Raw genomic sequence first — 23,908 nt, forward strand, 5'->3', positions numbered from 1 at the left:
TGTGGACTTAATAGGATCCAGGGCCTGTCCAAGAAAACTTCACATAGATTAACTCATTTTATCCTTATAACAACCCTGTTAAGTAGAAACTTGTATACCCCATTTTACAGATGAGGCACAGAGAGGTTAATTAACTTGCCCACTGGCCACACAGGTAGGAAGTGGGCAGGGGACATATTTAAATCAGGCAGTCAGTCTCCTGTCCGCAATCTCCTAACTGCTGTAACCTATACTGGCGGCCAAGCAGCTTCAGGACCCCCACCCGTTCACAGCAAAACTGCAGCTCCCAAAGCCTTTTGTATAGAATTCGTCAGCAGCGGGTCACTAAGCTGAAGTCTCTGGGGTCAGGGACCTTGGTTACGCATTCACTATGTTGCCCAAGGAGTAAGCCCCCTGCTTTGCACGAAACAGGTTCTCTATCTATTTTTGTTAAATGCAGAAATAGAGCAACGCAGGGAAGTTCTTACTGAAGTCTACCTTCTGCTCGTTTCCCAAGCCTGCAGAAAAGGGAAGCTTGCGACTGCAGCTGCAACCCGTGACCACCAGGCGGCGCCCGGCGTCCCCGGAGCAGGAGGCGGAGCGGCGGCAGATCGCGAGGAGCATGTGGACGCTAGGGCGCCGAGCGGCTGCCAGCCTCTTGCCCCGCTCGGCGCCCCCGGGCTCTGCCCAGGCCCGCGCCGGGGCCCCGCGGCCAACGAAGGACTCCCGGCTCTACGGCTGCCGGGGCCTGCGCACCGGGATCGCCGCGGCCGGCACACCCAGCCAGCCCGTGAGTATCCGCACGGGCCGCCGGCGTAGCGAGGCCGCGCACGCCGGGCACGCGCACCCGCTCCAGCTCCCGCGGGGCCGCGCTCAGGCGGGGGAAGGGCGGCGGCGCCAGCCGTGCCTTCCCGTCTCCGTTTCTCCCGGTTACAGTTGCACTGGCTTCCGCTTTCTGGTGCGAAGACAGAGATTGTATCATGCAGTGCAACTGCGGGATCCGCGCGGGCAAAGGCAGGGAAGGCGGGCGGGCATCGGCTCTTAGGGACCTGTGGTGGCTCTAAGCTTGTCGATTCTCTTTGCGAGAACTTTAATAATATACGCCAGGTACTATAATATACATGGGCTTTTATGAACGAAACGCTTTCAGCGAGCGAGGTAAAGATGTCAAAGTTGTGGAGCACAGTAGCTAGAGCAGCAGGGCTTTTGGATCGGACCTGGGTTCCAAACTCTGGCCCCTGGACTCATAAGAGCTCGGGGACATCGGGGGATCCCAGAACCTCTCTGAGGCCTGTCTTCTTTTTCTCTGAAGGGGAGAGTACCCATTTTGCCGAGCTGGCATGCAGTTTAATTAACATATATAAAGCCTTCAGCACTTAATTGCACTTATGTTCCCTCGCGGGGATACAAAGTAATACCTGACCCGGTTACTCCACGACTTGAAAGGAGGAAGCCCAAAGAAAGGCTGTGGGGTTGAGAAGGTTACACCGGAGGATGGAGGTGATGTTTAATCAGGGTGTGAAGACGGCAGGGGGCGGTGAGGGGCTCTCAGAGGAGAGGACGGCGTGGATAAAGGCCGGGAAAGTGGGCGACGATCAACTCTGAGTGGCTGGTCCGCTGGATGGATTGTGGATGGTGAAGGAGGCAGGTGAAATCCAACCCAAATTGTTCACGGAGCTCCGGAATTTGGACTTTAGGCCTACACCTCCCGCTGACGTGTGTTATTTGACCCTGTCTGAAGAAACACTGGGATTGGTTGTCAACACTCAAAGCTGGAATCACGGATTTCCCCCTCTTAGGAAAACTAGGTAGTTACGGCCATGCTGGTCCCACGATCCCCTTCTGCAGAACGCCCACGTTTATTACTCTGATCCTTCTGTGCTGCTCTCACCTGGAGCTGCCCTGACGTGCCCTTCCATGCCTGCGTCCTCAGCAGTTTTTAATTTAGGTGAGTGACAAGATATGGCGTGGTCTTTTGGACGGTACCTAGTGGCTGATAAAGGCTGTTGATTCAGAGGCGCACCCGGGAGGTGGGCACTTGGCACATACTGGGATTTGGGCCATTGGGAGGTTGCTAGGTGGTTAACAACCTAGGCTACCCATTGGGCCCCTTTTTCCATAGTTAATCAGGTTGGTTTAACCTGTCTCTTCCGCAGTTCCCTTGCACATCTTCAGTACTTGTGGAGTTGGGTGGATGACAGTGGCAACTGGGATCACGATCCTGTTTAATTTTTTTAAGGCCTTAACTGTCCTCAGGTTGATCCCTTGGACTCCATGTGGGTCCTGATGACTTATGACCCAAGACTGTTTGGGGAGTTCATTTGGGGACCCTTTTCTCCACCTTTATTTTCTCTACCCGCTGCTTCTACTTCCACAGCAGAAATAGAATGGGAGCCACCTGTGCAATAAGTTTTCTAGTAGTTACATTGGGAAAGTAGAAAGAAACAGGTGAAATTAATTTCAACAATACATTTACATAACCTAGTATAGCCAAAATGTTACCATGTCAACAGGTAATCAAGACTGAAAGATTACTGAGATATTTCACATTCCCTCTTTGTACTCATTCTTCCAAATCCAGTATGGATTTCATACTTCCATTCCTTGTCCATCAGATGTTAAACTGAGGTTACTGTGGAAATACTTGATCTATATTTAGATTTTATAAAATTCACAACTGAAAAAATAAATTCACACACTTGAGTTGTCCCAAACATATTTTAAATTTTCCAGTAACCTTATTGAGTATCATTTTAAAACTAAAATTAAGTGAAGTTTAAAATCCAGTTCCTCGGTCACACCAGCCATGTTTCAAGTGCCCAGTGGCCACGTGTGTCTGGCGGCTACTGTGTGCACAGCTTTGGAGGTGAGCACATTTAGCTTCTGATTGTCAGTTCTCAGTTCCAGCTGCTCAGCAGAACCCAGAATCCACAGAAATGCCTTGCAAGCCTGCAGCTCACAGCCCTCCACTGCCTGCCTTATTCACCCCGAGGCTTGGAGAAGACCCTGCTTCCAGCAGGCAGCCTCCGACCCTAATAATAAGAGAGTGTGACAGTGACAGGGTCTCTAACCTTTCCCCTTTAATGCTGGAGGCAGCTCCAAGGAGGAGATACCTAGGTGCCACTGCTCTTAAACAACTTCAGAAGCTCCTGCTGCAGCCACTTCTGCATACCTCGGAAGGTGTTTAGGCATCTATTAATTTTTCTAGAGGGACACGATCGTCACTTATGACCCCATGGCCTTTGCCTGGGTGGTTATGCCCTACTTCACTCTAAATTCATTGTTATTGTCTTCCACAGACAGTATACATGACTCTATACGTAGAGTCTATACACAAAAGTGTATTCAAAATATCCGTGGGCTTCCCTGGTGGCGCAGTGGTTAAGAATCCGCCTGCCAATGCAGGGGGCACGGGTTCGAGCCCTGGTCCGGGAAGATCCCACATGCCACGGAACAACCAAGCCCGTGTGCCACAACTACTGAGCCTGAGCTCTAGAGCCCGTGAGCCACAACTACTGAGCCTGAGCTCTACAGCCCATGAGCCACAACTACTGAGCCTGAGCTCTAGAGCCCGTGTGCCACAACTACTGAAGCCCACACGCCTAGAGCCCGTGCTCTGCAGCAAGAGAAGCCACTGCAATGAGAAGCCCGCACACCGCAACAAAGAGTAGCCCCTGCTCGCCGCAACTAGAGAAAGCCTGCGCACAGCAACAAAGACCCAATGCAGCCAAAAATAAATAATAAAATACTTTTAAAAATATATCCGTATTGTTTAAAGATTAATAACAAACTCCCGTGTTCCCACCGCTAGGTTAAGAAATTGAATATGGAGTGTTCCAGGGACTTCCCTGGTGGTCCAGTGGTTAAGAATCCACCTTCCAATGCAGGGGATGTGGGTTCGATCCCTAGTCGGGGAACTAAGATCCCACGTGCCTCGGGGCAACTAAGCACATGCACCACAACTACTGAGCCGGCGTGCCGCAACTACTGAGTCTGCATGCTCTGGAGCCCGCACACAACTAGAGAGAAGCCTCTGCGCTGCAATGAAAGATCCCGCATGCCGCAACGAAGATCCCACGAGCCACAGCTAAGACCTGACGCAGCCAAATAAATAAATAAATATTTTTTAAAAAAATACAATATTGAGTGTTCCGTGAAGGCCTGGTGCGCTTTCCGTTACAGCCTGGTCCTCCCTGAGAGGACTCTGCTACCCTGAATTCTGTCAGGCATCCCCTTCTCAGAGTTTCACCTCCTGTGTACGTCTCCCTAAAGCATGTAGCATTCGTTTAAAAAAACCATTTTGCTCTATTTATTCCGCTGTGCCGCACTCCTCGTGATCAACATCGTTGTGATCAGTGTTTGAGACTCAGCGACACTGATGCACACAGTTGTCATTTATTTGCTTTGTCTGCTGGATAGTAGCCGTTGGGTGAGTATGTCACACCTTGTCCAGGCTCCCCCCGTCACATCCGGTTGAGTCCAGTGAGCTGCTCTTACGGTGGTGCTGCACTGGGCGTGCCCGTGCGAGGACAAAACCTCCTCTTGGGTGAAGTCCTCAGACTGGCATTGCTGAGCGAGGGGCCAGCAGATACCCCAGTCACTAGATGCCAAGAGTGGTCATGCCAGTTTGTCCTCCCCAGCAGCGGATGAGAGCTGATTCTCTCTTCAGGCTTGTGGCTTGACAGGGCCCAGGAGACCGAGGGGACCCTGGGGTGAAGGCTGGCCTCCCTGCCGACCACCAGGCCAGGCCTTAATTGAGTCGTGTGGTTCCAGGGCCTGAACTTGAGGCTGTGGGCCCAAGAACTATCTAGTATCTCCTCCAATGTCTCCCATGAGCCAGCCGTGTGCTGCGCTCACGGAGTCACTGAACCCTGGAGACTCAAGCAGACCCGCACAAGATACATAGTCCGATGGCTCCAGGTGATGTGGCCGCAGGAGGGGTGGCCCTGGGTGGCTCCCCACCGTGAAATCCATCTGCCTCCCTTGGGCAAAGGCCAGATTTTGCCTCTCTGACCTCCTACCTCTTCACACTTCCATTGACATGCTTCAAAATGGAAATTGACGGAACCCTCAGGCCCCGTGTTTGGAATATTGATGTCCTACTGTTGGATCCTCATAACCAGTCTTCAAGGCCGGTACTATGATCCCTACCTTCAGAGGAGGAAGCAGAGCTTGGGAGGGTTAAGCAGTTACCCAGGGAATGTTAGATGGGGAAAGCAGGTGAGAGACAAGGCAGGGAGTCTTCGGCCACTGTCCTCTTGGGATTCACCACAGCTGAATGGAGTCTTCTACTCTGGCTGTGAATGAGTACCTTGCTTTTAGATCAGCCCTCCCACCAGACCATCGAAGATGTAAAATTAAAAGACAAAAACAGCTGTGTGAAGGTAGCAGAGAGACTGAGACAGCTAGGATCTGAGGGGCCAGGATCCCAGAGAGAAGGGAAATTGACTGAGGGGAGCCCTGTATTCTCAAACACCTCCCCTCCGTGTCTGGAGTCCTGTATCATTCCCAGGATGTGATTCTTTCCTTTGAGGCCCAGACCTTGGGTCCAGACAGCGTGGGTTCCAATCCCAGATCCCCCACTTTGTGTGTTTGTGTGACTCTGGGCAAGTTACCCTTCCGTGCCTCAGTTTCCTCATCCGTAAAATACAGATACAGTCGATCCTCCTTATTCCTGCATCCTCTACTTGTGAATTCACCTACTCACTAAAATGTATTTCTATCCCCAAAATCGATACTCAGGGCACTTTTGTGGTCATTCTCGGACGTGCACAGAGCAGCAAAAAAATGTGAGTCACCTCCACTCACATGTCCCTGACTCCCACACTGGAAACAAGGGTCCTGTTCACAGTCTATTTGGTGGCGCGTTTTTCACATTTTCGTGACTTTCGTTTATAATTTCACTGTTTAAAGTGGCCCTCAAGCATTGTGCTGAAGTGCTGTCTAGTGTTCCTCTGTGCAAGAAGGCTGTGATGGGCCTTAGGGAGAAAATACGTGGGTTGGATAAGCTCCGTCCAAAGCGTGAGTTCTAGCGCTGTTGGCTGTGAGTTCAGTGTCAAGGAATCAACAATATATATTAAACAAGGTACCTTTGAACAGCAACACATGTAAAACAAGGTTATGCATTGATCATTTGGTGAACATGTGACCGGAGGCTCGCAGGAACCTCTCCATATTTCCCTTAGTAACTTGCTAATCCAGTGTTTGTGGCAACTTTATAGGACATCATTGTCGTGAACAGTACTTCCCTCATTGGAATGTAATGAGGACTAACTGAGTCCTTTTGTCTAAAGTCTGAGGACGCTACCCCGCTGATGGTGAACACTCTAGAATGTGCTGTGGCGATACTGTGCTTATCACAGCCGCTCTGTCACTTCTCCCTTCTGAGCCAACGTTTTTAAACGGCCATCCGTGTTCCGCACCCCCATTTCCTCCACTCACTTCTCAGCCTCCTCCTTTCTCAGCTTGCCCAGGGCCCTGATGGCTCAAGAGAGTAACCACAGCCTCTGCCCCCTTCTCTTAGTGGCAGCCACATGCTCTGTGGAGAAGGTGAACCTTGCCACCAACCTCAGGAAGCCGCTCAGTGCCTTCCTGGGATGAGGTCCAGCAGCCCACCTCTCCATCACTCCCTTGCCATCTCTGCTCGGCTGTACCGCTTCTCCCTCCGTCCAGACCTCCGTCCCCTCCACCATCTCTCTGGCTGGTCCGCCTGCCTGGCAGTCATCAGCTCAGACCCCAGTCCTCAGAGCCGGGCTCCAGGGCGCTCAGCAGTTACGTATTGAAAGAAATCAGTGGGTCGTGGTGTCCCCTGCAGATCGTGTTAGTGAGATCTGTCACATAGCACTGGAGGCACAGCCTGTCTTCTGGACACCTATCTGTTGTCGCTCACTTTAGTCACATTCTAAGAACTTTGCTGACACTTCCCACCGCACCCCCCAACCCCCCTCCGCTCCCCCCACCCCATGCTAACTGCCCCAGCCCCATCCGGAGCGGTGCTGCCAGCAGCGCCTCCCGTGGTGGTGGGTGTGTCCTGTCTGTGCCACGAGCCACATGATGCCACAGGACACCCAAAACGTGGCCCATGGGACCGAGGAACTGACTGTTAAATTTTTATATTATTCAATAAATTTACATTTAAATAGCTGGCTGTGGCTTGTGGCTACCGAGTTGGACAGCGCAGGCTTAGCGAGAGCCCGGGAGAGCGCAGTTTGATGCACTAAAAGAAGGCGAAACAACTTCCTGAGAAAGATACACTCTGAAACACTGTAACCTCGTCAGTCCCGAACGTAGAAGTAGTGATATTCAAACTGTGCCTTAATGGACTGTACGTTGTAAAATGGTAACGTTCTTCTTCACTTTGGCTTTTAGAGTCTGAGCTGCCTCAACCAGATCCTGAATGTCAAAAAGCAGTGGGTCTGTTGGATGAATTTGAGGACAACGGGAACTTTGGGTGACGCTGGGTGAGATAAACACCTTCCACATCAGAGATCTCTTCCTCCCTCTCCCTCTCTCTCAATATACAGTATATGCACACATATACATACTTTTTTTTCTTTTCTCTTACCTTTTTTAACAACGACAACAAAAAAAAAATCAAAGAAAACCAAAACCCATCCCATAGCAACCCATCCCATCTGTTTTCTCCCTAAGCAGCAGCATTCATAAGCGTCTTTCCACATCACTACTTACCCACCGCATTATTATTATTATTATTATTCTATTAGCAGTACGCGGGCCTCTCACTGCTGCGGCCTCTCCCGTCGTGGAGCACAGGCTCCGGACGCGCAGGCTCAGCGGCCATGGCTCACGGGCCCAGCCGCTCCGCGGCACGTGGGATCGTCCCGGACCAGGGCACGAACCCGTGTCCCCTGCATCGGCAGGCGGACTCTCAACCACTGGGCCACCAGGGAAGCCCCCCACTGCATTATTTTTAATGAAATAGTATTAAGTTTTATGGATGTACCATAATTCATTTAACCCATCCCCTATTGCTGGACATTTAGGTTGTTTCCAGAGTTTTGTTATTATTCTCTTTGACATCTTAGTAGTTAGAGCAGGCCAAGCTTCTTAACAAGTAGACCCAAAACTGCAATGGCTCCAACCAGGAGAGGTTCGTGTCCCCCCTCTCTGTCGGTGGGGGGTGGCCAGACCTCTGTGAAATGATTCAGGGAGCCGGGCTCCTTCCACCTTCCTGTCACCTATCAGCAACTTACTGTCCTCTGCAGGTCGAGGCCAGGTCACCCTGTCCAGCTTCCACTCCACAGAAAGAGACAAGAGCATGGAAGGTCTGGAGGTGACATCTGTCCCTCACTCACATTTTAGCAGGGGGCCCCAGCTAACAGCCGGGGAGGCCAGGAAATGTAGCCTAGCGGGTGCCTGGAGGGAGGACGCAATGGGTTCTGGGGAACATCTACCAGGCACCGCTGCAGCCCACCGCCCTGCGCCTGTATCTGCAGGGACTCTCCTTCCACACACACCCCCAGGCTGCAACCACAGGACCATGCAGTCACTCATCCACCTCGAAGGCCGAGGTGTCCAGTGGCACTGGGACAGCCTCTGCCCTGGCTCTGGGGGACTTCCCTCTTTGAAACCCTGGTTGGAGGCTCTTCCTTGTCTGTCACTCCCCATGGCTGCAGGGGAGGCGGGCAGTGGGACCTGTGACCTCCTTGGGCAGACTCTCTGCTACTGTCTCCCGGTCCCTCCAGGCAGCCCTCTGAGGTTGGGTGGGACCTTTGCAGGAAGCCCCAAGTCCAGCTTCCTTCTTCAGGATCTACTTCTGGCCTCTGGGAAGCACACCTTCGACCTGTCGTGCTAAGGACAGCCCACTTCTGCCATGGCCCCCCCTGTCATCGACAGGTAGCACCTGTCAAGCTCTTGACTTTGGACTTTATGCCTGAGTCAGGGGTGCCTTTATGTTCCCCAAGCTCCTCCAGGCACATGTCAAACTCTCCTGGTTCTCTCCAGATCCCCCCTCCGTCGGCTGTAGCCGAGGAGAGGGAGAGGGAAACATCCAGCACAGCCCCACCGCAGGCCCCCCACTCGCCATGTCCCGATCAGCCCTGTAGCCTTCCCCACATTGTGCCCTTGAGGTGGGGGATGGGCTGGGTGGGGGAGGGGCCATACTGCAAACCTCTGTCTTCCACTGACTGACTGGCAGCCACTGGTGTCTTCCTGGGGCCACTTAGAAACTCTCAGATGATGGAGCTGTCCGAGATGCCTCCTGTAACCTACAGACATGTCCTCACCTGGGTGCAGAAGCTCATACAGGGAGGTTTATAGCAATTTTCTTTGTCATAATTTACATACCATAAATTCCACCATTTTAAAATGTACCATTCAGTGGTTTTTAGTGTCCTCAGAAGGTTGTGCAACTTTCACCACTGTCTAATGCCAGAACGTTTTCATCACGCCAAAAAGAGACCCCATAACCATTCGTAATCACTCCCCATTCCTCCCTCCCCCAACCCCTGGCAACCACTAATTTACTTTCTGTCTCTTTGGATTTGTAGCAATTTTAAAAAATTAAAAGATAGTACCTATACAGGAATGTCTCCAAGTTATAAGTATACAGCTTGATAAATTTTCAAAAACCGAAGATACCATGTAACTCAAGAAATGCTTCGAGAAATAGAATGTTAGTTACCAGCCCCATGAAAGCAAGCCTTCTGCTCACTTCGAGTTATTAACCCCTCCCTGCCCCAGAGTAGCACCATTCTGATTTCCAATAGCATGGGTTAGTTTTGCCTGTTTTTTAACTTTATATAAATGATATCATCAAATATAAATATGTCTCTATGTGGCTTCTTTCAGTCACCATCAAAAGAAGTGTTTCATCCATATTGTTATATTTACAGACAATTCTGTTTTGCACTGTAGTATTCCATTTTATGAATATATCATAATTTATTTATCTATGGTATTTCCTATGGATACTTGGGCAGGCTCCAGTTTGGGCTGTTGGATAGTTATGCTATGAACATTCTAGCATGGTGCATGTCTCTTGGTGAACTTGGGTATGCATTTCTTTTTTTTTTTTCTTTCTTTCTTTTTAGAGCAATTACAATATTTATTAAGTATCAAATTGTATTATACAATTCTATATTTCTGTCATCTGAATTATTTTTTTCAAATCGAAATTGGTTTTGGTCTTTTCACTGCTAAGGAAATTTATATTTGGGTATGCATTTCTGTTGTATAAATGCCCAAGAGTGGAATTGATGGGTCATAGGATATGAATATATTCAATTTTAGTAGAAGTATCAACAGTTTTCCAAAGTGATTGTCCAATTTACTTGCCCATCAGCAGTATCTGAAAGCTCTGGTTACTGTACTTCCTGGCCAACTCTTCATATTATCTGTCTCTTTCATTTTAACCATTCTGGTGGTATCTCAGTGTGATTTTTTAATTTACATTTTCCTGAAGATTAACAAAGTTGAGCCCCTTTTCATACGTTCATTGGCCATTTGGATATCTTTTTTTTTTTTAATGAAACCTGTTCAAGTATTTTGCCCATTTTTCTATTGGATTTTCTTTTCTTATTGATTTCTACGAGTTCTTTACCTGTTCTAGATATGTCCTTTTTCAGATATATAGAATAAAGATATTTTCTCCCACTTTGTGGTTTGCCCAACAAATTTTCACAACAAAAGCAATGGAAGCAACCTCAGTGTCCTGCTGAAGGGGACAAACTGAATGAATAACATAAGATAAAATACTATGAAAACTGTATGTGCTAATATGGAACAATTTCCAAGACATATGAAAGGAAAACTGCAAGGTGCTTCATTGATATATTTAAAAGATTGCTCATCATAGATGACTCTGGGATGGGGGCTGCCTATTTGGGAAGAAAGGCTTACTTCTCTGTAAACCCTTTGATGCTGTTTCAATTTTTACTCTGTATATGTTAGATATTTTCCATCAATTTAAAAAATCTAAGTAAAGAATAAATGTGTCCATCGATGTTAATAGAATGGAGCGGTTTGCTGATTGCATGATCGGGGTTGTTTCTGTTCCCCTCACAGCCCTCTGGACGATACCACCTATGAAAGACTGGCCGAGGAGACACTGGACTCTTTAGCGGAGTTTTTTGAAGACCTTGCAGACAAACCTTACACATTTGAAGACTATGATGTCTCCTTTGCGGTACCTATTTGCTTCTTTTCATTCTTCTGTATCCTCCCTAGGAATTTTAGCTAAGATAAAGAATTCCTCTCCAGCCGTATGTGGTTATGGATGGGACCAAAAGACTGGGGTTCTGGTGTCAGCCCTGCATCACCAGGCTTGTGACCTTGGGCAAGTCACTCAGCCTCTCTGAGCCTCACGTTTGCCTAAAAATACAGATTCTCAAGCTTCACTCAATACCTGTTAAGATAAATCAGGGAGGGACCCAGGCATGTGTTTGTGTAGCAAGACGTCTCTCATCATGCAGGCAGGCTAGTTCCTAAGCCGGGTGAGAGATTGCCCGAGATGTATTCAGACTAGACATGGGCCCCACTCCTGGAAATTCTCATACAGTGGTCAGGGTACAGTCCTAGGAAGCATGTTTTTGAAAAGCTCACCTGAGATTCTAATGAGCATCCCTGGGTCTCATCCCTAGGGATTTTTATTAATCAAATAAAAATCGGTCTAGGGTGTGGCTCAGGCCAGGCTTTGGGGTTTTTTAAGTTTTTAGAGTAACTCCTCAGAGGATTCTAATGCAGCTGGGTGAGAACCCCAGGGCTGGATGAAATTTAAGCCCCAAATCCTAGAAGCCAGGGCAATGCTGGTGTGTATCGACTGGCCACCAGGTGGCAGACTTGAACAAGGGTCTGCCTTTGGGTTTAGAATTATTGCTTAGGCCTTAGGGAGCAGCTCTTTTTTTGCCACTGGGAGCACATCCCCTGCAGAGGTTAACCCTCTTGACAGCAATTAATTAATACCAGAAAATGTCATGAAGAGTGCATTTGGGATTAAATCATGGAATTATTTAGGACAACCAGCTGTCAGGCTAAAGCAATAGAAATGGTATTGGATATTGCTGTTGGGGGCACTGGATAGAAAAGGACTCCATCAGATGGGCAGGTGTCAAGCCTAGTTGTAAGGACAGTAAGGGCCTTGGTGGTAACGAGGCAAGAAACGATTGAATGCCTTCCAGGTGGATTCGTTGGTCGCTGTCAGCAGCAGAAATGTCCCGGCGGGGCTGTAGACGTGCTTATGCAGGCAGCCTCAGAAGACAGAGCTACTTGGGAACCATTACAGACTGGCCTCCGGAACTTGACCGTCTGTGGGATGATTAGAGCCGGGGAAGTTACAGGTCTCCTCTACCCCAGCCTCCTTACCAGGCTCTGTAACTATGGGGAAACCAAGGCTCAGGCTAAACTCTGCCACACATGCAAACCTTTAGGTACATGCCACAGAAACAGTCACACCACCTGTCCTTACAGGATTAATGAAGCCCCTGCTTGACTCAAACACTTTGCGTGAATGTTTCATTAGAGGCAAAGGTGCCAGTATTGTAGCGGCTGGATTCTGCTTACCTCACTAAGGCAGGCAACAAAAGCTTCTGCTCAGTGGTGGGTCAGGATCTTACCTACCTTCAGAGTGTCTCTCTGAAGAGTGATTCAGCTGCTACACTTTCCAGAGTCTAAAACCCATTCTTCCAAGGGAAGAGGCACCTGAGTTTTTCTAGCCAATCCATACACTGTACATTGAGTACCATTCTACTCACTAGGGAAGAAGTATTTCTAGCAAATCATTTGCCAAGTAGGAAAATCTCTAGTGTAGGTGTAGAAGGCTAATGGCATATAGTAGCTCCCTCTGTAGTTTGGACTTCTAAGTACTTTGAAATGCTATCTACCCTCGGGTGTGAATTCCTGATTAGAGTCCTTCAGGTGCTAGCAAACTCATGTATTTCACATATAAGATAAATCAGTTGAAATTACATTATAGACAGCAGAACACCTGTAAAACCATTACTTGAGCTTGGCTGGAGTGCAGTCTTTCTATGCCCTCAGGGTCCAGCTGGATGTCACCTCCTCTCTACAGCCCTCCTAGATGCTCCAGGCAGACACCACCCTGCCCTCCTTGCCCAGCACTCTGAGGATGATCACCCTGTGTTGTAACTGTCTCTTTACACATCAGTTCCCACGGCTACACTGAGCTGGACAGCTGGAACACTGCCCATTCCTGGTCTCCCAATGCCTGGAACATTGCTAAGTACTTAGCGGGGACTTAACGAATGTCGATTCACCATGTAAATGAAATGAGGCGCACCTACTTTTCCAGAACATGCTTTCATTGATGCCACTCAGCACTTAGTGCTGTTTTATCCACTTGCTACTGGCCAAATAGGCAAATGAAAGGAATTCTCTAGATACACCCAGGCCACGTTTCTTCACTTTCCTCCTGTGGACTGGGAGACATGAGCAGCTTCTTGGCTGCTGTGTGGTCCATCAAGTGGGGCGGGTCGCGGTGGATGTCAGTGTCTGGGTCCAGGCCTCGCTGCTCACTGGTAATGGTTATCAGAAGGAGCTGCCTACCAGAGCCCAAGCCCCTCCCATCACCAGGCAACCACGGAGTCCGCTACACTTGATGCATGAGAAGCACCACACTATTTAGAGAGTTACCTCCAAACTGCCGTCGTTTTTCTTCCAGGCAGAGCCCTGGCCTCTTAGACACTTTAACGAGAATTTGCTTGCCGCCCATGTCCTTAGTTCACTGAGTTGTCTGCATATTATTGCCACAGAGCAGAGGTTTCTTAACCACTTGGCGATCAGGACACCCTGTGAGAATCTGACTGCTCTCCCAAGAAAAACATCCCTGCATACCTATGAGAGCTGTATGCAGACCCCTGAAGACCAGCTCTGGGTCCTAGGTCACACACCCCATCTCAGAGTTAGCACTTTATTGGATATGGTGACAGAGGGCCTGGCCTAGCATCCTGCATTTGTATTTTCTTTCTGAGAGCACTTCAGTGAATTCTCTGTGAGGGCAGGTCCTTCAGCTGTAAAGGAGAGGTGACAGTAACCTCTACTTCCCCGGGTGTATCTTAGGATTCAGTGAAACAATGTAGGTAAAAGTGCTTTATATTCATTATTCTTATTCCTTAAGGGGAAGTCAGCATCCGTTTTAGGAGTGTGGGAGGCCACATGCACGTATGTGAAATCCCGACTCAACATGCCATTCCCGTATGTGCCTGTTTCTGCAAATGAGCTGGTGACAACAGAGCCTGAGCCTTGCTATTTTTGCTTCCACTGATATTGCCTGTCGGGAATCAAGCCTCACCAGCCGTGGCCAGGGTCTCCTCCAGCTGCTCAGTATTGCCTCTCTCTCCCACGCTGCCCTGCATTAACGTCTACCCACTCTCTCAAAGTAGACACTCAGATTGCCCCTTAAGGAATAACACTAATGGACAAAAAACTCTCTTTATTTGGTCTACTTGAAGACAGTTGCAAAAGCTTTAAGAACTCCTGGGGAACCAGTAAGACAGCTAGTTTCCCTTCTCTTGCCACTTTCCCTTGGAAACAGCTTCTGGCTCTGTGAAGAAAAACGTCTAATTACACACCACGAACAAGAGGGGGCGTGGTTGAGTGTTGCCTTACATAACCTTGCCCTTCATGTGGTATGTGCGTGTTATCACAGTGCCTGGTTATCAGCCACTCAGTTCACTGATCCACAGTTTTTTTCTAATTCAGTGATATTTTGTACAAATACTGAAAGTGCTAGGATGAAAAGACAGGTCTGCTCTCAAGGTGCTTATAGTAGTGGAGCGAAGGGGCAGGTGACCAGCAAACAAGCTAGCAGCTCAGACGCAGTGAGGAAAGCACAGAAGCTGTGGGGACATGCACGGGTCATGGTCCCAGCTGAGGGGCGTCAGGGGAACCTTCCCAGAAGCACCTCAGGCCCTCGCCCTCGCACTGTCTCTGAAGGAGGCAGAGCAGATATTGTCCCAAGGAGACGACAGAGCTGATGGGGCTTGACGCACATCCCTAGACCTGGCCCCCTGCCTTTTCCGCTGCATCACGCACCTCCCAGGTGTAGGGTCAATGCACATTGGAGCATTTAAGGGCCACAAATAGGTCAGATTAGAAGAAATTATGTCTTGATTCTCTGGGCCTCATATCATATGGATAAATAAGCCATAAACTATATATGGAGGCGGGGAAGGAGTGACTGCTGATACGTACAGGGTTTCTTTTGGGGGTGACGGAAGTAGTCTGGAATTAGACAGTGGGGATGTTTGCACACTTTATGAAAATACTTTGTGGAATGCTAAAAACTACTAAATTATACAGTTGTAAGAAATTTTTAAATAAATGAAAGGTAGTCCTAACAAAATAGTACACGTGGGTTTCAGGAAAAAATGTTTTAAAAAGCAAACTTATGTATACCGTGATCCTAGCCCTGCATTTAAAAACTGCAGCCGATACCTGAGAGTGAACAGCTCATGTCGCTGACTAATGGGATTGAGAGAGCGCTTCGTGTTATGGAAACAACAGCATCTTATGGACCCGAGCAGACCTGAATTTAAGATCAGCCCTGCCCGTTACTAAGTTTTCTTTATTACCCTGTCCCTCTGTTGTCCTCACCTATAAATTGGGGTAATGGTTCCTACCTCCATGGTTATGGTCACGGAGGAAGCGGTTTTACACAAAGTGCAAAGCACAGTGCCTGGCGCAGAGTAGGTACTGAAAAACAGTAGATGCTATTTTTATTGATGTTTGCATTTTATTTATACCACCTGTATTCCCAATGCCTCTATAATTTTGCTACGTTTCTTTTTTAATCAGAAAAAACATTATTTAAAAAATAACCCAATAGTGTCCTCCCCATCCCATGCCTATGAGTTATATTATTATTGGCACTTTCTCCGCCATGTTTTGTTTGTTTGTTGTTTATTTTTTTCCATACTGCTTGTGGGTCCTAGTTCCCCAACCGGCGAGCGATGGAACCCGGGCGACCTGCAGTGGAAGCACGGAGTCCTAACCACTGGACCACCAGGGAATTCCCTCCACCTTTTCAACAGCTCTTTGTGTTTGCAAACCAAACACAAAACTTTTTCTAAGAACCACTGGGGGGCCCCTTGGTGGACAGGGGCTCTGAGAGGCACAGAGAAAGGCTGCCTGTCTGCGGGCCGTGCAGGGGATGGGGGGCAGCGAGGCTCCCCGTTCACCAGCTCAGCCGTGTAGCTGTTTCTTTAATATCCTGTGCATTCTAGAGAGACCTCAGGCCTTGGGAGTAAAGGGCTCCTTTGTTGAAAGAGGGTTTTCAAATTTAAGTGAGCATTTATTGGGCAAAGGTGGACCAGCCAGTCTTTTGACGAATTCAAGGCTCCAGTAGAGGAAAGTAAAGCTGGAGAGGGGTATCTGAGAAGCTTGTGAGCTTGGGAAGGGTCTGGGAATAAGAACCCTAGTCTGGAGTGTCAGCCTTCTGCTGGCAGAGCTCAGGCTACTGCTCTTCTGAGACCAGCAAAGCAGGTGGTTTGATTATTTCCTTCTCTCTTGCCTTTTTTCCTTTCTTCGGTCATGAACTTGGCCTGCCCGATGTTTGTGCTGACTGGGACGTCGGTAGAGTTGGTGTCTCCATTTATTTTTATTTTTATTTTATTTTTTTTGCGGTTCGCGGGCCTCTCACTGCTGTGGCCTCTCCCGTTGCGGAGCACAGGCTCCGGACGCGCAAGCTCAGCAGCCATGGCTCACGGGCCCAGCGGCTCTGCGGCATGTGGGATCTTCCCAGACCGGGGCACGAACCCGCGTCCCCTGCATCGGCAGGCGGACTCTCAACCACTGCGCCACCAGGGAAGCCCAGTGTGTCTCCATTTTTTAATGTCTCTAGTATGTTCTGGCCGGTATTTGAGGAACCAAGGCACCAATAAGGATGTGGATCCTTTCGTTTGCCAGCTGCAATGCCTCTGACTAGTCACTTAACTAAGGATATTCTCACCTTGCCACCTCATAGGAAACGAGGAAAAGCACTGAGATTTTTAAGTGTCATCGTGATTAATCATAGTCTGATTCTGAGAGCAGCGCTCTTTCTGCGTTACCTCCTAATTCCAAACACTAAATTAAAGACAGTTCTTTATGGTGTATGTTGCGTACCTGTATAAATGCAAAGTGTTGAGATATAACAAAATAGGAGGCGATTATGACACCGTGATAACTCTGTCTTGTTTTATTTTCTTCATGCTTTTTCCATCTGATGCACCAGAGTGGTGTTTTAACAATTAAACTGGGTGGAGATCTAGGAACGTACGTGATCAACAAGCAGACCCCAAACAAGCAAATCTGGTTGTCTTCACCATCCAGGTACGTTCAGAAGTCAAAATCTCTCCTTGTTCAGCTTGCTCGAAACAAGACTTTGTGGACCGTTTAAGAAGGGTCACCCTCGTGTGTTCGCAGCTGTGTAAGTGAACCTTTTCTGATGTTTCACAGCATGTCTCACGCTCAGTAGGAAAGCTTACTGTGGTTCTATCACTTCTTGTCTCGTGATTCTGTGGCTCTAAAAGCAGATAGCGGGACGTTAACAAGATGCAAAGTGAAAAATTCTCGGAGCCCCACCTTGACAGTTTTTCTCTACTCAATCATTGCCGTGCCTTTGAAAAAGCCACTTTTGCTTTTACAGCATCTGAACAAGTTGCCCTTTGTCTTCAAAGTTTGGCCTCTGGTTCATTTTGAGCATCTCAGTTAAAGGCCAGTTTAATTCCATTTGCAGAACAGGGCTGTGTACTCTGTGGAGGTGGGAAGGTGTTTTAAACAGCCCTTCTAGGGCTTTTCATCCCTCCTGCCTTTTCCATTGATGTGCTTTCAATCTAGCGGAATAAAAGATTGTATTGGAGACAGTCTGTACTGCGTCTCAAGGCCTGAGAACATGCAGGGAGAGAGGGTCCCTCATCCCTCTGGCTGCTGTTGAAGTGGTTGTAAGACAGTAAAAGAGACGCCCACAAAAAGCTCTCAGACCAGCCTTCCTGGTCACTCATTAGCACTTCCAAAGAGAACGCGATGTGAATTGGGAAAGGCCCAGATATAACCAGCATGGAAGTCTTTGAAAGCCTCACGGTTTTTGCATTAAAACAAAAAAAGTATTTAACTCTTCTCCTGCCCCAGTGTTGACATCACTTTTAGGCAGTTAATATTATACTGTTTATGGTGCTGTAATGTGTGATTCTTCATTCAAAATAAATAAAGCATTAGGCCTCCTTCATCCCAGCCTCGTCTAGGAAGTATGTTACAATTCAAGAAAAACAACTCCAAGGAATCACTTGTCATTTCTAGCGAGGCCCTTATTCACAGATGGTCTTGCTTTTAGATCCAGGTAGTTTACTTGAAGTTTGGCAGGGGTTGGGGGGTTACCCTGGGAGGGTCAATTAGCCTGTTCTCTTTGGCCTCAAACAGTTGCCCTGACCCTAACTGTGGCCATGCACAAGGGCTGCAGTCTTGTCCGTCATCTCAGAGGAACTAGTACGAGAGAAACTGGCTGGATCAGCTCAAATCCAGCCATCAGCTTTGGGAATCAGTGGCTTTGTAAATAGCAGGCAGGGCACCAGAACCAGCTGTGATGGCTCCACTAACAGAATTCCCTCGTGTTGTATCTTGAGACAGAAAAAGTCCTTATAGCATTTGGACACATCTACCAGCAATAGGATCCTACCGCAGGCATGTTTAGAAAAATCTACTTCTGGATAATAAGAAATTCTGAGAAATTCCAAGTTTTGTTGTTTTCTTAAAATCTGTAATTCATGATGGGAATCTGGAAAGAAAATCTGCCGAGCAGCCATTTACTGTCATGGATACTATGTTCCTCAAAAAAAAAAATTTATTTTCCACTCAATTTTTCACGTTCGTCCAAAATAATCCTTCCTAGGGCTGCATTTCTGATATTTGGGAGGCTTTTTCATTGACAGCGTTTCAGGTAGAGGAAACAGTGGCCTTCCCCCATCACCTTGCTTGAGGAGATTGTAGGGTGGAATCAAGGAGAGGTCTGGGTGGACAGCTGGGCGTCCAAGGCAGCGTGGAGGGGCCTGGAGGTTCTCACACTTGCCTGGCATCCCGGCAGCAAATCGGAGTCCAGGGCCAAGGGAACGTTCTCTGGATTTGGTCCAGGTTATTATACCTTTACGTGTTCAGCTATTTGTGCATATTAAACAAAAGTCCAGTGCTTTTGGTTTGTCCCTATTATCATTATCCCCATTGTTAAGTAAGTGTTCAAACCCCAGCCTCTGGTGGGTAATACAGAAATCCTTGATGTTTTCCTAACCCCACAAAGATGCTTCCCTTCTAAGCTTTCCTCGTCCCTGGCAAACCCGTCCCAGTCTTGGACTTCGGAAGAGTTCCCCTGAGTGTGCAGGTGGACTCAGGGGTCCCTTCCTTCCCGTGGGCTCTCAGCATCCTCTGCTCCTTTGTCCATCAAGGCGTCATCATGTAGCACCATTAGCTGCTGGCACTGATCTCGGGTGGCCTCGGCCTGCAGCGGCTTGAAGCAGGATTTCGGTTCCCGGCCAGAGATTGAGGTCAGGCAGTGGCAGTGAGAGCGCTGAATCCTAGCCACTAGACCACCAGGGACCAGTGGCTAATGACAAGGCCCTGGCCCATCAGCTGTGTAGAAATGAATTTCCACGTAGAGACGGAAAGTAGCAAAGCAAGTAAAGTACTATTAGGAGGAAAAAGAGTATAGTATGTGTGGATAGACACACTTGCGGGCTCAGAGAGAGAGTCGCGCCCTTGTGGTAGTTTGAATCACTTTTATGGAGCATTTCTTCCAGGTTTCCTTTAACCGATCATCTTGCTTTGCCTGGTTCTGAGGCCATATTTGGTATATCTCAGGGTCCTCCCCTGTGTACATGTGCATCTCTTAGCCAAGATGGATTCTAGCGAAGAGGCCTATGGGTAGTTGACATCACTTACTATGGGGTGGCGCCCCCTCCCTTTTGACTTGCAAGGAGCCTTTCTCTGCATGTGTAGTTGGGAAGGTCTCCTTGACTTTGAGAATGAGGGATATGCGGCCTTTTGTCTCTTATCAGGGCAGGGCTCAGCTCTTCTCCCAACTGTCCTGCTATTGATATTTTGGAGTTTCTGTCCACAGGGAACGAACTCCAGGTGCTTACCCTGAGGCCTATCTATCTCCTGCCTCAGCACGTGTTCCCCCCACCCCTCCACTAGGCCCAGAGGAGGTGGAATTAATGGGCACACTCTGTGTCCATCTGGAATAATAAGACACGGCGAAACCTAGCCACACCTGGGTCCACACAAACACAGCGTTCCCAGCATGAAGTGCACGTACGGCTTGTGTTCACTAGATGAGCTTGAGATGGATGAACTAGCCCATCAAACTCTCACCTTCATGGACTTAAAATTGAATTAAGAAAACTATTTTTTAAAATAATAATACAGATGGTTGCCAGGGGCTGGGGAGAGGAGTGAATAGGGAGTAACTGCTTAATGGATATGGAATTTCCTGTGGGTGATGAAAATGTTTTGAAACTAGATAGAGGTAGTGGTTGCCCAGTGTTATGAACGTACTAAAATAATAATAATGTAGGTAAGGGACAAATCATGTCAGTGGTACATGAATGGCCATCATCTAAAAGACACTGCTGTGATATTTCAGGTATCATATGTGAGTTAGGAAAAGCAAAAGATCAGAATGTGATACACGGAGACTCATCAATAGGGATGAAATATTTTCAGGTCTTGAAAGGTGTTCTGTGAATTGTACCAGAGGATAATTGTGTAGCTGCTTTTTCTTTAATTGGAGTATAGTTGATTTACAATGTTTTGTTAGTTTCAGGTGTACAGCAAAGTGATTCAGTTATATTAAATAGACCCTAGGACGAGAAGTCAAATACATGGCTCGTTAAGTATTACTTTCTAGATCTGCACTGCAGTCATTCAATTTCTTGGTGAGAGTTTCTTCTGAAGGGCTGTTCCCGTGGACTTACTCTGACTGTGTTTTGTCCTGCAGTGGCCCCAAGCGTTACGACTGGACCGGGAGAAACTGGGTGTACTCCCACGACGGTGTGTCCCTCCACGAGCTGCTGGCCACAGAGCTGACTCAAGCCTTAAAAACAAAACTGGACTTATCTTCTCTGGCCTACTCTGGAAAAGGCACCTGCTGCCCAGCCTAATGCTAAAGACATGGAAAGCTCTAAAGCCAAGACCCCAGCTTCGTTCTGCAGCTGAATGGCTAGTTCTTTTCCATTCCTGCTTTTGAGGACAGTTGCATTATGTGTAACGGCTCTGTGAAAAGACCGTGTCGCCTCCTGCCCTGCCCCTGAGTTCAGATTTTTAATTTCCGTAGGTTTCTTTGGATTTATTTTCTGATTTCTTCCCTCACGTGATAGCCCTTATCTTTCGTAATGTCTGTATGCCCATACCTTTAATATATAACCTCACAACAGAGAAAAAGAAGAAGGACAAATTCCAGGAGGAGAAATGAATTGGCTTCACCATTCATTCTCTGAAAGACTTACTACAAAAACTGCATGAAGAGCGGCTGGCCAACCTTGCCATCCTATCTCAAAATGAGACTCATTAAAGGGAAGCCTAAAATATTCCTACTCCTCTTGAAAGCGTAAACACTTCTGAGCCCAGTGGCACCTCGGGAATCCTGAAACCAAAGACCCTTTTCTTTTTGTGCTTTGTGACTGCCAGGGTGTGGCCCGCATGGGGTGACACAGGGAGATGTGGTGCCGTGTCTTCCATGTGTGCATGTATATGTACACACACATTTACATGTGTGTGTACAAACATATTTTTTAAATTTAAGGGTCAGTATAGAATAAGCTATTGCAACACTGGTCTGTGGATGCAAAAAATCTCCCAAAAGCCATCTCTGTAAGCTCACGGATATAGTATAATAAATGAGGTCATGGAGCTGACGAGGTGCTTGGTAAATTGTGAAAGTCCACGTAAATGAAAAGATGTTGGTGTTAATGAAAGGAACCCCGGTCTTACACTTGGCCCAGCCCAAAAGTAGTTGTCTGTCTCTGGGCAAGTTTCTCGAACTCCCTGGACCTCTGTTTCCCCGTGTTAACAGAAAGCGTTAAACTGGATAGAATATAGTCGATTCCCAATTTAGACATTTAGTGGTCCTGTCAGGCAACTTAACAGGCCAGCTTTAATTCCCTCTAGTAGAGGAGATGACGGTGAACAGTTTTTTTTAAGCTATAGAGTAAGTATATGGTTTTGAGTTCTGTTCTACTTGAATTTCAGTTGAATTCGTGTTCAAATATTCATCCTTTGTTGTGCCATTACTGTGCTAAGCCTGGGCTGTAGGCTGAATGCTAAGATGTTGATCCTAACCCCCAATCACAGCACTCATAAGTGAGATTAGTGCCCTTCTAAGAGAGACCCCAGAGAGCTCCCTCATCCCTTTCACCATGTGAGGACACAGCGAGAAGACAGCTGTCTATGAACCAGGAAGCAGGCCTTCACCAGACACCCAGTCTGCTGGGGCCTTGATCTTGGACTTTCCAGACTCCACAGCTATGAGAAATAAATTTCTGTTTATAAGCCATCCTGTCTCTGGTATTCTGTTACAGCAGCCCTGATGGACTATGGCAGCCTGCTATACCATATGACCTCGTTTGCATTGTTACTGACCTGCATTTTACACATGAAGAAACCAGGGCTCAGGAACATTAAAACTCGCCCAGAGTTAGGCTCCTGTTCTGCTACTTCCTTACTAAAGCAAGATTTATTAGTGACTAGTCTATGCAAATCTATAACAAAGGCTTTTGCAGTAGGAAAACCAAAAACACATTCCACTGTGGAAAAAAACTCAACAATAGAACAATATAAACAAATGCTAAACGAGTATTTAAAATATAGTCCTTTTTCAAAAATAAATTATTTTTTAGTCCAGTAGAAATTTTTAAGTGGGGTAGTCAGTACCAGTGAAAAAATAAATCGCGTGTGTGTATATGTATCTCTTGCTTCTAATGAAAGCTTCGTTGTCCCTCATTTACCTAGAACTCAGTTAAGTGGTGCGCTCTCCTATCTGGGACACAACATAAAATTTAAAGAAGTATTTAATTGGGCTGTGGTAACATGAAAATGGAAAGTAGGGACTGTGCTCTTAATCTTTTCCTTGTGCAGCCTTTCAGGCCTACTTACTTCTATTTATGTACAATTCTAACTGGTTTAATTATTTAGATTCTAAGACCCTGGGAGATTCCCATTTAAGGCGGCGAAAACACTGCAAGCACAAACAGCAGCTGGGGGAGGAATAAAAATCATGCTCTGACAAACTGGAAAAGCAACACGGTGTGCGGCCAGTGCCCCCCATACCTCGGACCCTGGGAGCATCATCTCATCTCTGGTATCACCCTTATTAAGGATGAATTCTCAGGAAAACATTGTAAATGTTCAGTATTATTTAGCATAATAATGTTAACGGGGCAAGAAAATATATTACATAATTTTAGAAAGCTTTCTATTATGTTTCGCTTTCTGAGTGGATAGACTCTTTGCCACTAGAAAATAAAACTACCCAGAATGATTTATTTACCTCTGTGAAGATACAGAAAAGCGCTGGGGTATGTAAAAGAGAGCCTGAGGTTTTTGGGGTTTTTTTTAATCAGAGTTTTAAAAATTTGATCCAAACTCTGCCACTTAAGTTGTTTGTTGACACTAGCCTCAGTTTTCTTGTCTGTAAAGTGGAGAACCTAACCTGTGGCACGTGGGCCATGAGCAAAGCAAACACATGACAAATACTATCACGTGTGCAGCATAATTTCATATTCAGATTTGGGATTTTCCCCCGAAGTATGATTTATGACATCCTCTGCTCAACCTCAAACTTAGTCAAAACACTTATTTTGGTTATCTTGGTGATGGATTCTGATTCCCTGGAACAATTTTTCTTGCCCCTTAACAGTACTTGTATTTTACTCCATCTTCTTCATAGCTTCTAAAACTAATAAGCCAACCTTATGTTTGACAGTTTGTATTA

At 47.2% G+C, this 23,908-nt stretch overlaps 1 protein-coding gene across 1 annotated transcript; it reads left to right on the forward strand.

The window, feature by feature from the left end:
* The first annotated feature begins 589 nt into the window (after window positions 1-589).
* Window positions 590-22,465, forward strand: FXN (frataxin). Its single transcript, XM_029201496.1, has 5 exons — window positions 590-769; window positions 7,348-7,439; window positions 11,005-11,125; window positions 17,168-17,265; window positions 20,918-22,465. The coding sequence occupies exons 1-5, from the start codon at window positions 602-604 to the stop codon at window positions 21,078-21,080; spliced, it is 642 nt and encodes a 213-aa protein (XP_029057329.1). The 5' UTR covers window positions 590-601; the 3' UTR covers window positions 21,081-22,465.
* The last annotated feature ends 1,443 nt before the right edge of the window (window positions 22,466-23,908 follow it).

Source organism: Monodon monoceros, unplaced genomic scaffold, assembly GCF_005190385.1.
Source record: "Monodon monoceros isolate NGI ecotype Baffin Bay Population unplaced genomic scaffold, NGI_Narwhal_1 Super_Scaffold_5, whole genome shotgun sequence".
NCBI classification, from domain to species: domain Eukaryota; kingdom Metazoa; phylum Chordata; class Mammalia; order Artiodactyla; family Monodontidae; genus Monodon; species Monodon monoceros.